Source organism: Callospermophilus lateralis, chromosome 10 (assembly GCF_048772815.1).
Source record: "Callospermophilus lateralis isolate mCalLat2 chromosome 10, mCalLat2.hap1, whole genome shotgun sequence".
In the NCBI taxonomy this organism is placed as follows: Eukaryota; Metazoa; Chordata; class Mammalia; order Rodentia; family Sciuridae; genus Callospermophilus; species Callospermophilus lateralis.
This window is the reverse complement of record NC_135314.1, coordinates 123,987,837-124,004,246: the sequence shown is the minus strand read 5'-3', so window position 1 is coordinate 124,004,246 and position 16,410 is coordinate 123,987,837. Positions and strand designations below refer to the sequence as shown.

General features: G+C 32.6%; 1 protein-coding gene across 6 annotated transcripts in view; it reads left to right on the top strand.

Moving 5' to 3' along the window:
* Ppp2r3a (protein phosphatase 2 regulatory subunit B''alpha) overlaps window positions 1-16,410 on the top strand; it is a 160,729-nt gene that overhangs the window by 109,099 nt on the left and 35,220 nt on the right. For all 6 annotated transcript variants that reach the window (XM_076868997.2, XM_076868994.2, XM_076868995.2 and 3 more), the window contains 4 exons: window positions 4,484-4,570; window positions 8,974-9,130; window positions 10,947-10,995; window positions 11,822-11,911. In XM_076868997.2, the coding sequence (XP_076725112.1) occupies window positions 4,484-4,570; window positions 8,974-9,130; window positions 10,947-10,995; window positions 11,822-11,911 (383 nt within the window). The remainder of the gene's footprint in view (window positions 1-4,483; window positions 4,571-8,973; window positions 9,131-10,946; window positions 10,996-11,821; window positions 11,912-16,410) is intronic.

Genomic DNA, 16,410 nt, shown 5'->3' with positions numbered 1-16,410 from the left:
GACTGGAGTGAGATGAAATCTTAGAGTAGTTTTGATGTACATTTCTCTAATTGCTAGAGATGTTGAACATTTTTTCATATATTTGTTGATTGTTTGTATATCATCTTCTGAAAATTGTTCAGTTCATTTGCCCATTTATTGATTGAATTATTTGGGTTTTTTGGTGTTAAGATTTGTGAGTTCTTTATATATCATAGAGATTAGTGCTCTATCTGATGTGCATGTGATAAAAATTTGCTCCCATTCTGTAGGCTCTCTATTCACCTCACTGATTATTTCTTTTTTTTTTTTTATTTTTAAAGAGTGAGAGAGAGGGAGAGTGAGAGAGAGAGAGAGAGAGAATTTTAATATTTATTCTTTAGTATTTGGCGGACACAACATCTTTGTCTGTATGTGGTGCTGAGGATCGAACCCGGGCCGCACGCATGCCAGACGAGCACGCTACCGCTTGAGCCACATCCCCAGCCCAACTGATTATTTCTTTTGCTGAGAAGAAGCTTTTTAGTTTGAATCCGTCCCATTTATTGATTCTTGGTTTTATTTCTTATGCTATATGAGTCTTTATTAAGGAAGCCAGGGCCTAATTCGACATGATAAAGATTAGGGCCTACTTTTTCTTCTATTAGGCACAGGGTCTCTAGTTTAATTCCTAGGTCTTTGATCCACTTGGAGTTGAGTTTTGTGCATGATGAGAGATAGGTGCTTATTTCATTTTGCTGCATATGGATTTCGTTTTCCCAGTACCATTTGTTGAAGAGGCGATCTTTTCTCCAATATATGTTTTTGGTGCCTTTGTCTAATATGAGATAACTGTATTTATGTGGGTTTGTCTCTGTCCTCTATTCTGTACCATTGGTCTACAAATCTATTTCAGTGCCAATACCATGATGTTTTTGTTACTATTGCTCTGTAGTATAGTTTAAGATCTGGTATAGTGATGCCACATGCTTCACTCTTCTAAGGATTGCTTTGGCTATTCTGGGTCTCTTATTTTTCCAATTAATTTCATGATTGCTTTTTCTACTTCTTTTTTTTTTTCTTTTTTTTTTTACATTTTTTTTTTTTTTAGTTGTAGTTGGACACAATACCTTTATTTTATTCATTCACTTTTTTTAATGTGGTGCTGAGGATCAAACCCAGGGTCTCGCACATGCAAGGTGAGTGCTCTACCGGTGAGCCACAACCCCAGCCCTGCTTTTTCTATTTCTATGAAGAATGTCATTGGGATTTTGATTGTAATTGCATTAAATCTGTATAGTGCTTTGGTAGTATGGTCATTTTGACAATATTAATTCTGCCTATCCAAGAACACAGGAGATCTTTCCATCTTCTAAGGACTTCTTCAATTTCTTTCTTTAGTGTTCTGTAGTTTTCATTATAGAGGTCTTTCACCGCTTTCATTGATTACCAAGTATTTCATTTTTTATTTGAGGCTATTGCAAATGGGGTAGTTTTCCTAGTTTCTCTTTCAGAGGATTTGTCACTGCTGTACAAAAAAATGTCTTTGATTTATGAGTGTTGATTTTATATCCTGCTACTTTGCTGAATTTATTTATTAGTTCTAGAACGTTTCTGATGGGATTTTTTGGTGTAGAATCAAGTCATCAGCAAATAGAGATAGTTTGAGTTCTTCTTTTCCTATCCATATCTCTTTAATTTCTTTCATCTGTCTAATTGCTCTGGCTAGAGTTTCAAGAACTATGTTAAATGTAAGTGGTAAAAGAGGGCATCCCTTTAGAGGAAATGCCTTCAATTTTTCTCCATTTGGAATGATGTTAGCCTTCAGATTAACATAGATAGCTTTTACAATGTTGAGATATATTCCTGTTATCCCTAGTTTTTCTAGTGTTTTGAACATGAAAAAGTGTTGTATTTTCTCAAATGCTTTTTATGCATCTATTGAGATGATCATATAGTTCTTATTTTTAAGTCTATTGATGTGATGAATTACATTTATTGATTTCTGAATGTTGAACGACCTTGCATCCCTGGAATGAACACCACTTGATTGTGGTGCACTATCTTTTGGATACATCCTTGTATTTGATTTGCCAGAATTCTATTGACAATTTTTACATCTATGTTCATTAGAGGTACTGGTCTGAAGTTTTCTTTCTTTAATATGTCTTTGTCTGGTTTTGGAATCAGGGTGATATTGGCCTCATATAATGAGTTTGGAAGTGTTCCCTCTTTTTCTATTTCATGAAATAATTTGAGAAGTAAAGGTATTAGTTCTTCTTTGAAGGTCTTGTAGAACTCAAATGCGTTTCCATCTGGTCCTGGGCTTTTCTTGGTTGGTAGGCTTCTGATGGCGTCTTCTATTTCATTGCTTGAAATTGATCTGTTTAACTTGTATATCATCATCCTGATTCAGTTTGGGCAAATCATCTGACTCTAGAAATTTGTAGGTGATTTTGATATTTTCTATTTTATTAGAGTACAAATTTTCAAAATAATTTATCATTATCTCCTGTATTTCTGTAGTGTCCATTGTGATATTTCCTTTTTCATCAAGAATTTTAGTAATTCGAATTTTCTCCCTCCTTCTCTTCATTAGCCTGGGTAAGGGTTATTCAATTTTATTTATTTTCTCAAAGAACCAACTTTTTGTTTTGTCAATTTTTTCAGTTGTTTCTTTTGTTTCAATTTCATTGATCTCAGCTCTGATTTTAATTATTTCCTGTCTTCTGCTTTTGGCGTTAATTTGTTCTTCTTTTTCTAGAGCTTTGAGATGTAATGTTAGGTCATTTATTTGTTGACTTTTTCTTCTTTTAAGGAATGAACTCCATACAATGAACTTTCCTTTTAGTACTGCTTTCATAGTGTCCCAGAGATTTTGATATGTTGTATCAGTGTTTTCATTTACCTCTAAGAATTTTTAATCTCCTTTTTGCTGTCTTTTGCAACCCATTGTTCATTCAGTAGCATATTATTTAGTCTCCAGGTGTTGGAGTAGCTTCTATTTTTTATTTTATCATTGATTTCTAATTTCATTCTATTATGATCTGATAGAATGCAGGGTAGTCTCTCTACTTTTTGTATTTGCTAAGAGTTGCTTTGTGGCATGAAATATGGTCTATTTTAGAGAAGGATCCATGTGCTGCTAAGAAGAAAGTATATTCAATCATTGATGGATGAAATATTCTATGTATGTCTGTTAAGTCTAAGTTATTGATTGTATTATTGAGTTCTGTAGTTTCTTTGTTTAGCTTTTGTTTGAAAGCTCTAACCAGTGGTGAAAGAGGTGTGTTAAAGTCACCCAGAATTATTGTGTTGTGGTCTATTTGACTCTTGAACTTGAGAAGAGTTTGTTTGATAAATGTAGATGCTCCATTGTTTGGGGCATATATATTTATAATTGTTATGTCTTGTTGATGGATGGTTCCCTTAAGCAGTATGAAATGTCCTTCTTTATCCCTTTGGATTAACTTTGGATTGAAGTCTACTTTATTTTATATGGGGATTGAAACCCCTGCTTGTTTCCACAGTCCATGTGAGTAGTATGTTTTTTCCCAACCTTTCACCTTCAGTCTATGGATATCTTTTCCTATGAGCTGAGTCTCTTGAAGGCAGCATACTATTGGGTCTTTTTTTTTCTTTTTTTTTCTATCCAGTCTGACCGTCTATATCTTTTGATTGGTGAGTTTAGGCCATTAACATTCAGGATTATTATTGAGACATGATTTGTATTCCTGTCATTTTAGTATATGTGCTGCTGAAGCAAGCACTGAAATTGACTTTAACTTAAGAGAGGGGACATGGAATTATGATAAATGAGATTTTGATTTTTTTTTTTTTTTTTTTTTTGGTACCCGGGATTGCAGCCTCTATCTTACTTTTCCAGTCTTCCCCTATGCTGTAGCACACATCCCCAGTCTAGACATTTGTTTCCTGTTTCCTTCCCATCCTATCTCTGGTGTTTTCCAGAGTTTTGCTTCTGCTAAACTCATTAAAACACTAGCTGATAAGAAAGATGTTTATGCCCGTGTGAAAGTCAGCATGTAAATTACCCAAGATGTATTTTGAGTTTCCATAAAAGTATGGAAAACCAGAGGTCTTCAAGGCTCTGATGAATAAAGCTTTAATAACCAGAATAATGCCCTCTTCAATCATACCACCTTGAAAGCCATCCTTCTGACTGCTGATCAGTCATAAGACCAACCTAGGAGATACTACCCCCACATTTGTCTTCTCAGAACATTCAGCCAATAAATACTACTTGGGCATCACTGTATAAATGAGAGGTAAATAAAGGAAGGGATGTGTAAGCAGCTGGGAAAGTAAGACTTGAGAGCAGAAAATTTTTTCTTCCCAAAATTATAAAAGCAGATTCAAAATATGTAGATGTAGGTTTATTTTTCACCAGGAATTATACCTGATATCAAAACTTAAATTGGTTCAAAAAAATATTGCCTCCAGATATATTGGTAAAATAATGGAGATCTTTAATATTTTTATTTGGTTTTGTTTTCCTTGGAACCAGGTTATTCAGAGAATATTCTACACGGTCAACAGATCTTGGAGTGGAAAAATTACTTCGACAGAGATAAGAAAAAGCAACTTTTTGCAAGTATGCCTCTCATACAGTGATATAAAGAACAATTTAATCCTTTTACTTCATTTAACAAATATTTGAGCGCTTACTGTATGCAAAGCTTTATCATTATTTTTAGACATTAAGCGTTTGTCAGATACCTATAGTGAGAGACCAGAATGTGTTGGAGGGTGAGGGGAGGAGGAAAATTGAATAGCAAGGCATATCTGCCTTAAGGCATATACTGTGGAGCAAGAGAGAGACAAGCACAGACAGCAACAGCAGACTTGAAAGATTCCACAGACATGTGTAAAAGGTGCAGAGAAGGTCTCATAGAAGGGATGGCATGTGGTCTTGACTTGGAGGATGTCAGGAGTTTACCAAGATAAAAAATTAGTACAAAGGGAATTCTGGACAGAAGAAGCAGCATAAGCAAAAGGCAAAAACATGAAAGTGTCATGTTCAAGAACTGCCAAACAGTATTAAGTGGCCAGAAGCCCTTGGGAGAGTGACCATTGATGAGGTTGGAACCAGGTTGGGGAAGTGCCTTACTAAAGAAATGGAAGAATATGGACCTGATTCTTTCTGCAGTGAGTTTATCCAACTACTGCTGAAGAACAGTACTAAAAATTCCTTTAAAATAGGAATACATTTCATTCAGTTATTTTATCAAATGAAAGTATTGACCACTAGTGGGAGCCTTTTACTGAGGTAATCTTCATGCCTGATCACAGCTTCTATTAAACTAAAGTAGAATTGTTTTGACTTAAAAACAAATGTTTTTGTTTTTGTTCATGCAGTGCTGGGTATAGAACCCAGGGGCACTTTACCACTGAGCTGCATCTCATGTTCTTTTTATTTTATTTTATTTTATTTTTTTTTTGAGATAGGGTTTCACTAAGTTGCTGAAGCTGACCTCAAACTTGCAATCCTCCTGTCAGCCTACCAAGAAATGTTTTATTTTAAATGAATCTTAGTAAATGAAGCTTTGGCAAATAATACAACCTTATTACTCTTTATTTTTTACTGAGACAGTCATGGTATTGAAGATTTGGCCAAATTAACAGTTCATAATAGATTTTAAAACATTTTGTTCTAAAATGATCAGTAATTTTGATGCTTATTGAATACCTGATGCCTGCTTCAGCTCTCAGTAGTATTATGGAACGTGTTAAGATGATAGTATTTCCATAACATCTTGTTTTAAATTTTTAATTGTAGATGGACATAATAACTTTATTTTATTGTGTTGTATTGTATTGTGTTGTATTTATTTGGTGCTCAGGATCAGACCCAGTGCGTCACACATGCTAGGGAAGCACTCTACCACAGAGCCACAACCCCAGCCCTCCATAACATCTTAAGAACAATGATAATACTCCCTCACATTTTCTGAAGCACATTATCATTTGTAGTTTTTGAATCATTATTATTATAATCAATTTTTTACTGATAGTAAAACTTAAGTCTCAAATATAATTGACTATATTGCATAAGAGCAATACAGCAGGCAGGTTGCTGAACTGGAAATAGAACTCAAATGTTCTCTTCTTGGAGTGTAATTTATTTTTGTCTCCCTTTCTTCCCTATCTCTTGCCTTAGTCTTTCTTTTAGTACATGAACAACTATTCCAAACTTGCAAATAATATGGATATATCTAGATTAAAAGATAAGCAAAAGTTGCTCTTTATCTTTACTCTGCCATTTCACTCTCCTTCCCAGAAGGAACCCATATTATCTGCAGTTTTATTTCCTTGTAAATGCATATATGGAATATATAATTTTGTGTGGCTGCTATTATGAGGACTTTTCCCCCTAATATATGGGTTCATACTTAGTATTCTGGTAACTTGTTTATTAACAGTGTCTTGGACTTCTTTCATTTCCATTCATGTAAATCTATCTCATTTCTCCTAACAACTGCATTATCAATTGCATGCTGCACTTTAATTACATATTCCTCAATTTCAGATTTTCTCTATTACAGTGGTGTAGAAAACATCCTTATACTTTCCTTTTGGCTGTATATAAGCCAGAAATTTCCTACAGAATAGACCACTGGAGGGAACATCCTGCATCAGATGGCATGTAAAATTTTAACTTGATAGATTCTGCCTAGTTCATACCTTCACGTACATACTCACCAACAAAAGAAGACATTTTTCTTCTTTATGTTGTGACAATCCAGTAGGTGAAAGATGTGTTTTATTACTGACAATATTCTGCTTTATACACATGAAAAGATATTTTATAAAACAAACCATTTACAAGAAAATTTAGAACACAGAAGAAAAACCACATTTTACTCCTCTAATGCAAGTAGTGCCATTTTTGTATGTTATTCTAGCCCCATTCATATGTATGGATTTTGGGGATTTTGCACAGTTCTTAATATGTATAATCTTGCAGCCTATATTTTGCCCTTACTACATCATGGTTTTCCTATATTTTATGTAGACTATAATTTTTACTCACCACAAAATCTTCCATTAATCAGATTTGCCATAATTTAATAATTATATATAATAATTATATATAAATATTATATATATAATAATTTCTGTTGTTTTCAGTTTACCAGAGCATTTTGGTTTCTGTCTGCATTTAAAAAATAATTTTTATCAAAGTAACGCATTTGTATTATGATACAGTCCTCTCTGTCCTTTTATTTTCATCTTGAATTCTATTTTATTTTCTACTAATATTAATACATATTTTCTTTTTCATTGACTACTTTTCTTAATATTACCTTTTTATATTTACCTTTCTTTTTTTTTACTGTAAGTGTAACCTCTTATAGATATTCATATACCGAAATCATCTTTCTAGATTTGGTTTTCATACTCAATCAAAAAGTCTTTCAGGGAGCTGAGATTATGGCTCAGTGATAGAGTATTTTTGAGTGTTTGCCTGGTACATGTGAGGCACTGGGTTCAATCCTCAGCCACATAAAAATAAATAAAAATAAAACAAAGGTTATTGTGTGCATCCACAACTAAAAATATTTTTTGAAAGTCTTTCACTATAGTATTACATGATAGACTTTTTAAAAAAATATTTTTTAGTTGTTGTGCACACAATAACCTTTGTTTTATTTTTATTTATTCTATAGTGATATAGCCACATCAATGTTTATAGCAGCTCAATTCTCAGTAGCTAGACTATGGAACCAACCTAGGTGTCCCTCAATAAATGAATGGATAACAAAATGTGATAAATATACTCAATGGAATATTACTCAGCTTTAAATAAGAGTGAAATTAGGGCATTTGTCAGTAAATGGTTGGAGTTGGAGAATATCATGCTAAGCGAAATAAGCCAATCTCACAAAACCAAAGGCTGAACATTTTTTCTAATATGCAGATGCTAATTCACAATAAGACAGGGAGTACTAGGGAAGAATAGCATTACCTTAGATTAGGTAGAGGGAAGTGATGGGGAAGGAGGGGAGGGGATGTTGGGATAGGAAAGATAGTAGAATGAAACACATTATTACTCTATGTATATATGTGACTATATGACCAATATGATTCTGCAACATATACACTCAGAAAAATGAGAAATTATATCCTATCTATGTATGATATATCAAAGTGCATAAATTCATTCTACTGTCATGTATAACTAGCTAAAACAAATTTTTAAAAAATTTAAAAAGTCTTTCAGTAGGGAGATTAAGCTCATCTATCTTTATTGTGATTATTGACATATCTGATCTTATTTCTGCCAACTGACTTTTTTTCTATTCATTGTTTCCTTAAGGTTTCTTTTTGAATATTCCATTTCTGAAATTTTTCATTTATCTACTCATTTAATTTGGCTCACTATAGAATTGTGTGTTTATAATCTTTACTTCTGATGTTTTCCTTAGGGATACATAGTGAGTCAAGAAACTCAGTTTTCTTCTAGCTCAGGATCCTACAGCTCCACCCACCATTCCTTCTATGCAAGGCCACCACCATATGTTACCACAATTGTGTGCATAACTAATCTTATGGTATCCTTGATTTCATTACAAATAAACGCTGTATGTGATTCCCAAGCTTCTTAATATTGTTCACATAACTTTGAAAAATTAAGAGCAGTGTTAGTTTATGGCCATGCATTTTAAGTCTTTCATCTGATTGTTCTGTGCCTGCCAGTCTGGGGACCTTTGAGAGGTTACAGCCCTCTTAGTGATGATCCTTCCCTCTCCTTGCTTTTGTATCCTCCACATCATTTAGCCTTTTGCTGATAAGTATATCACAGAGCTCAATAAATGCTTGTAGATGAATCAGTTGATTAAAGGTAGTAGCAGGTTACCTATTAAAAAAAAGTACCTGGTTTAGTACAAAAGACAAAATTTTAAATTCAATTTAAAACAGAAACTTGCTAGACTACAATGCCTAAGCTTGTTTTTCATAATTTTAAAATTAATCTTCTATTCATACTATTTTCAGACTCTAGCCCTTTTAGAAGAAGAGGAAGATATAAATCAAATCACAGATTACTTCTCCTATGAACATTTCTATGTTATATATTGTAAATTCTGGGAGCTAGATAGTGATCATGACCTGTTCATCAGCCAGGCCGATCTGTCTCGATATAATGACCAGGGTGAGTAATTCTGCAGAGGCTAAGAAATGTTTAAGGCTTAAACATTTTGAAAATGTTATTTTGAAAAGTTATGTAAATTATTCCCACTCGTTATGAGAAATTTCTATTTCTTAAATTCTGTGGCTAACCGGATTTCTTTACAGAGCCAAGAACTCTTTTGTGGAAACAAAGTTGTTTTTTTTTTTTTTTTAATTTAGAGGCCAGATTTATAAGGGGTTTAAAGGTAAGTAAACAATACCACTATTAGTTTTGATGAAGTGGCAAGACTTTGTAGTGATGTGCATCTTTATGATGATGAATTGAATAAAATTCACACCTCTGTAAATCTATATGAAAGAATATATATATATATATATATATATATATATATAAATATATATATATTTATATACACACACACACACACTTTTTATAAACTTTTTCATTTAACAATATTTTCTATAAAACGCCAAGAATGAAAATAATGTCTCTATCTTATCAAGTTTTATTTTCAAGGACTCATAAAATTTTACTTTTTCAATTTAATTCCAGAAAGATATTTTCCTCTGAAGATGAATTTTGTGTGATTTTGTAAGAAAAGAAAAAATTACATGTCAGACAATATTATGCTTTTTGCTTCATTTTTGCTCACTGCAAACTTATAACCTATTGCCTACTGATTGAATATTCTTAACTAAGCAACAACATACAATGATTCATTCTTCTGTCAAAGATTATTCCTGTTCTGTTCTTAAATATTTTCTCAGTCTTTTTAGATGTAACAGAGTATAGATCTTAAATAAATGTATTGAATATTGTTTGTTATTTGGTGTATCTGTGACTAATGGTTTGTGGCAGTTCTCCTTCTCAGGTGCCAACCAGACATAAAGGGGAAATACTTCGTGTAACTTATTTGATAAACAAACATATTAATACTGTTACCTCCCATCATCAAGTATCATAACATTTTTGTCACTAAAATATACCATAAAGATGAATATATTCAGAGGGGTATATGATCAGCCCTATTAGCCCTGTACCTTTCTGTTACCCATAACAGATCATCCATACATGAGCCAGCCTCAAAAAATCATGCACAATCCTATGGACTCTAAAGCTCCATTTCTGGTTGCTATAAATGTAATTTTCAAGTTCTCAAAAATCCTCTTATAATAGCAACTCACTAGATTCATTTGAATAGGACAAAGTTCAGAAAAGCAGGCATCTAGGTCTGAAAAAATGCAGAGACCTCTAAACTGTAAATAATTCTTCATTCAGCAACTGTACTTAATGGGACAGTATAGAATAATATGATCTTCAGGGTTAGGAAATGGAATCATTGCTTCCAAAGCTAAAAAAGACTTAAGAAAAATCATAGCTTTGGAATTAAATATCCTTGCTTTCCCTATATACCCCTTCTTTTCTATCTAGTACAAATTATTAACCCCATACAATAGTGCTCAATAAAGTATAGAGGGTCTTTATGTAAGCTTTTTTGTGTGGCCAGGTTCAGTTCCCCCTTGAATTAATGCTGAGATAAAGTTTGTCTTGTTTTAGAGGAAATTTTGTCTTATGGATAATAAAAATCAATATAAATTTTATACACATAAGCTCAACTACATAAATACTTTGCAAATGTCGAGCACATTCATTTCCTTGTTCTTTTTTAAAATTACTGAAAAAAAGCATAAATTATATATAAGAAAGATTTACGCATATTTTTGTCGTAGAAGATTGTTATGGTTTAGCTTGTAGCAAATGAAAATAAATTTGCCAGAAGTATTACTTACATGAAGTATATTTCTAACTATCTTTGTAATTTGTTGTTTACATTCAGCATCATCAAACAGAATTATTGAAAGGATATTTTCTGGGGCAGTAACAAGGTAAGAAAAAGTTTAAAATCTGAATTAAAACATAACTATCAGTAATAATGTAATAATCTCATATTAGCAAGGCTTCTTGTATAATTTGGCAGCACTATTGGGTCAAATAATATCCTAAAAAAAAAAAAAAAAAAAAAAACCCACACAATCATGGTTTAATGTAAGACAGTAATTCTCTTTAACATAAGAATTAGTCTTGGGGGGCTGGGGATGTGGCTCAAGCCATAGCACGCTCGCCTGGCATGCGTGTGGCCTGGGTTCGATCCTCAGCACCACATACAAAGATGTTGTGTCCGCCAAAAACTAAAAAAAATAAATAAATATTTTTAAAAAAAAATGAATTAGTCTTGGGCTGGAGTAGTGGCTCAGTGGTAGAGCACTTGCCTGGCATGTGTGAGGCCCTGGGTTCAATCCTCAGCACCACATATAAATAAATAAATGAATAAAATTTTAAAAATCTATTGACAACTAAAAATACATATATTAAAATATATATATAAATATATAATATATATATATATGAATATATTAAAAATGTATATATATTAAAAAAAAGAATTAGTCTTATACCTAAATACAGGTAACAATATTTGATACCATTATTTGTATTTAAATTAGAAACCATATTTTCTTTTCTTCATATTTGTAAATATCTTCTGGTTTCACCCTGGAGGCCTTTAAAAAAGAAGTTAGGCCACAAAATGTGCCGTTTATGAGGTACCCAGCATTCTACTTTTTCAAAAAGTAGAATCCTTCCTCTCTAAGGAAGGATGTTATTTTATTCCTTAATTGCTCAGAAAATTTTACATCTTGCATTTTTCTTCAGAGGAAAAACAGTACAGAAAGAGGGAAGAATGAGCTATGCAGATTTTGTTTGGTTTTTGATCTCTGAGGAAGACAAGAGGAATCCTACCAGGTATGACTTTTACATTTTATTTTCTTAGATGTTAAACACATGCACAAAGCTTTAAAGGTCATGACAGATATCTGTGGAAGCTGATTCTACCTGAAGATGCTAAAATGGGTTAAACTTAATTTCTGCCCTATCAGAGCTCTCAGTTTAGGGAAGGAGACAGACATAGAATTCTTGGCCACAGCATATCATGAGAAATACTGTTAACCTACAGAAACAATGGTGAAGTGGCACATAAGCTGGTCTGGAGGGATCAGTAACATTAGTAAGCATTTATATGGAATATGGGAGTAGATACTTTGAATTTTAGTTCTTTTATGATCTTAATCATTCAGTGGTAAATTGGAGAAGGAAAGAAAAGCAAATTGTGGCTGACTAGTATAAAAAACCATGCCCTCATTCTCCCATTTGGAATCACCTCTTCCTTTCCTTGACACTTTCAACCATTGATTTGTAGTTGTGAATTTATAAGTCTTTTTCTCCCCGTTACTGTGCCTCTTATTTAAGTCAGAAATACAGGTCCCTGGCTTTTATATATGATCCCTATCTTGTATAACACAGTGCTCTGTACATAATTTGTGCTCCTTATCAAGGGAGGCAGAGAATGCAATCTTTGATGCTGTGGTAAGTGTAACTGACTCAGCTATTTCCACATTAGCTCAAAAAGTTATGTAAATATCGGATATATGTTTATAAATCATTGAAAAAGAAATAAAAATAGCTTCCATATCTTAGGGTAATATGTTTTATTTTTAAATAACTGTTTTCTACTTCAAATATAGTAATTTATTATCTATTCTAGATAACTTAGAAAACATTGAGGAGCAAAAGAAAAGCAAATTTAATACTAATAATTCTAATATCCAAAAAACATCTATATTATGTGGTCTTTTCGTATATTCTTTTACGTGTTATTTGCCATTTTAGACTATTTTCAGTGTATTAAATCATTTTCTTTCTTTTTCAAATGGGGTATTGCTATGTTGCCTAAGGCCACCATCTCCTGGGCTCAAGCAATCCTCCTGTCTCAGCCTAGGCACATGCCATTGGATTAAATCTTAATTAATATAAATCCAAATTTTTCATGGAATATTCTCTAAAATGTCCTCTAATATTCATTACAGCTGAAGAGTTGGAGTATCCACTATTTTTCCATAGAATAAATTCCCAGAAAAAGAATTGCTAGTTTAAAAGGGGTAGAAATTTTTTAAGAAGAAAAATGGTATGTTCATACATTTATCAACCTATTTCCTAGGATCTTTACTAACACTAAGCATCTTCCTATGAAAACTATTTTCCAATTTGATCATTTAAAAATGCAGTCTCATCATAATTTGTATTTGTTTGATTTCTAGGGAGGTTGGGTATATACAATTACATGTTACTTAACATTGGGGATACGTGTTCTGGGAAATGCATTATTAGGTGATTTTGTAGTTGTATGAACAATAGTTGTACTTCCACAAACCTGGGTGGTATAGTCAGTATCAACATGGCCTCTTGATGCAGTCAGGAAACTTGATAAAGTAGTACACCATAATGACAAAAATGGTAGTATAGTAAATATATAAACCAGTAACATAGTTGTGTATTATAAGTTCTTATGTATTGTATGTGCTATACTTTTCTATAATTGGCAATGCAGTAGGTATGTTTACACCAGCAACACAACAAACACATGAGCAATGCATTGTGGTACAATGACAACTATGACATCATAAGGCAATAGGAATTTTTCATCTCTATTATCTTATATGACAGCCATCGTATATGTGGTCTATCACTGACCAAAACATCATTGGGCAGTACATAACTGTGTATATTTCTGGGCCATTTTAATTTTGTTGTAGATGACTTGCCTTTTTTGTATGTTTTGCTCATTTCTGCTGGATTTTTTAAAATATTTTTTAGTTGTCAATACACCTTTATTTTATTTATATGTGGTGCTAAGAATCGAATCTGATGCCTCACACATGCTAGGCATGTGTTCTTCCACTGAGCTAAAACCCCAGCCCCAATTTTTTAAGTGTATTATTTTATCACAAGTATAACTTATTGCAAATTATAAAATATATGTAATCTAAAACCTTATCATAAAATTTATTCATAATTTTATGACCTATAATTAACATTTTGGTCTATATTGTTCTACTCCCCCTCTTCCTTCCAGCCATCTCCTGCTCATCTTCCCTTTGCTTCACCTCACTTCCTCTTCCTTCTCTTTTTCCCTACTTCACATGATATGTTATGATAAATGGCAGCATGCAATACCTAGTTTGGGAACACATTTTTCACATACATTATATTTCCACCATATGTGTGTGTGTGTGTGTGTGTGTGTGTGTGTGTATACGTATTTGTCATTAATACATTATTTTGAATGGTTGGTATTGTTTCAGTTAGATTATCTAAATTTCCAAAGATTTGAAGACTTTGCATTTTTTTTTTTGGTGTTCTGTTACCCCTCTCAATTTCAATATTTAAATCTTCATGTTCCATTTTTCCTTATTTGTGGAAAAGCTTTCCTCAGATATTTCCCATCCATCTTTTCCTCTTTTTGGAACTCCTTTGATGTCACAGAAACAAATTAAGAGAATCAGAAATAGTAGTTAAGAGTTAATATTACAAATTGTGTGAATACATGCTTGCTGTCCTTTCTTCTCTCAACTTCTTTAAAGAACATAAATTATAGAAACTAGTAATTAAAACAAAGAATTTGTAATATATGTAGCTGTAATATGTGTAACAATAATAGCACAAAGAAGAGGAAAAGGAAAGGGGGATATATGAGTAATAGTTTAATGTATTACTGGAATTAAATAGTATAAAACTGAAGAACATTCTGATAAGTTAAGATGTAAATGATAGGGCTGGGGATGTGGCTCAGTGGAAGAGTGCTTACCAGGCTGCAGTGACATCCTGGGTTTGATCCCCAGCAACATACACATACAATGTATATGATAAATCCTAGAGAAGCCAGTAGGAAAACAATTAGAAATTAATAGTGAAAAAAAAGGATTAAAATGTTAGAAAATATATTAATGTGCCAGGCTCAGTGATGCATGCCTGAATCTCAGCAGCTAAGGAGGCTGAGGCGGGAGGATCACAAGTTCAAGGCCAGCTTCAGCAACTTAGCAAGCTCCTAAGGAACTTAGTGAAACCCTGACTCAAAATTAAAACTAAAATAAAAAGGGTTGAGAAATGTAGCTTAGCTGTAAAGCTCCCCTAGGTTCAATCCCCAGTACAAAATTTAAAAAGAAAGAAAAGAAAATATTTAAAATGTAAAACGAATTTTTAAAAAAGCACAAAGGGAAAACTCTGAGATATAAAAAACAAAAAGTAAAGCAACAGGCATAAATCCAATATATCAATAACATTAAAGGTTACTGAATAAAAAATCCATCAAAATGCAGAGATTATCAGGCTGGATATAATTATAAAAATAGATTTAAAGGTACAAAAAGGAAAAGGACAGGGAAAACAGTAGTGGTAAGAAAGTTCATGTGGTTATACTGAAGGAAAGAAAATAGACTGTAATACAAAAACTATTCTTAAAGACAAAGAAGGACATTCTTCTGTGACAAAAGAGTCAATTCAACAGGAAGACATTGTGATTATAAATATATTTGTACCTAACAACACAGCCCCAAAATACAGGAAGCAAAAACTAACAGAATTGCAGGAAGAAATAAACAATTAAACAATAATAGTTGGAGACTTCAGTGCCCCATTTTGAATGATAGATTGGCAAGCCACAAAGATCAACAAAGAAATAGCAGTTGTGAACAACATTATAAATACTATAACCTCCTCAATCTAACATGCAGTAATACAACACTCCACCCAAGAACAGCAGAATTCATATTCTTCTGAAGTACACATAGAACAGTCTCCAAGATGGGACATATGGTAGGCCTCGATAAATATTTTAAAAAGTGAAATCATACAATGAAATAAAGTTAAAATTAGTAACAGAAGGAAGCTTGTGGATTCACAAACCTAAGGACATAAACTGTTTAAATTACCAATGAGTCAAAAAAAATACAGAAAAGATATTAGAAGATACTTTGAAAAGAATGGATTAAAACACAACATACCAAAACTTGAGATGATAAAAATGAAAATGCATTGTACCATAACTTATGGGAGGTATTGAAAGCAATGCTAAGGGAAATTTATAGTTTTAAATGCATATATTAAAAAAGAAGCAAGGACTGGGGTTGTAGATACATGGTAGAGCACTTGCCTCACCTATGTGAGGCCCTGGGTTCAATCCTTAGCACTACATAAAAACAAACAAGAAAAGATATTGTGTTCATCTACAACTGAAAAAAATTAAAAAAAAAAAAAGAAAGAAAAGAAAAAAGATCTCAAATCAGTAATCTAACCTTTCACCTTAAGACAGGGATGGGGTGGTGGGGGGCAAATTAGCAGAGCAAACACAAAGAAGAGTAAAAATTAAAATGGATAAATGAAATAGAGAAAATCAACAAAAGCAAAAG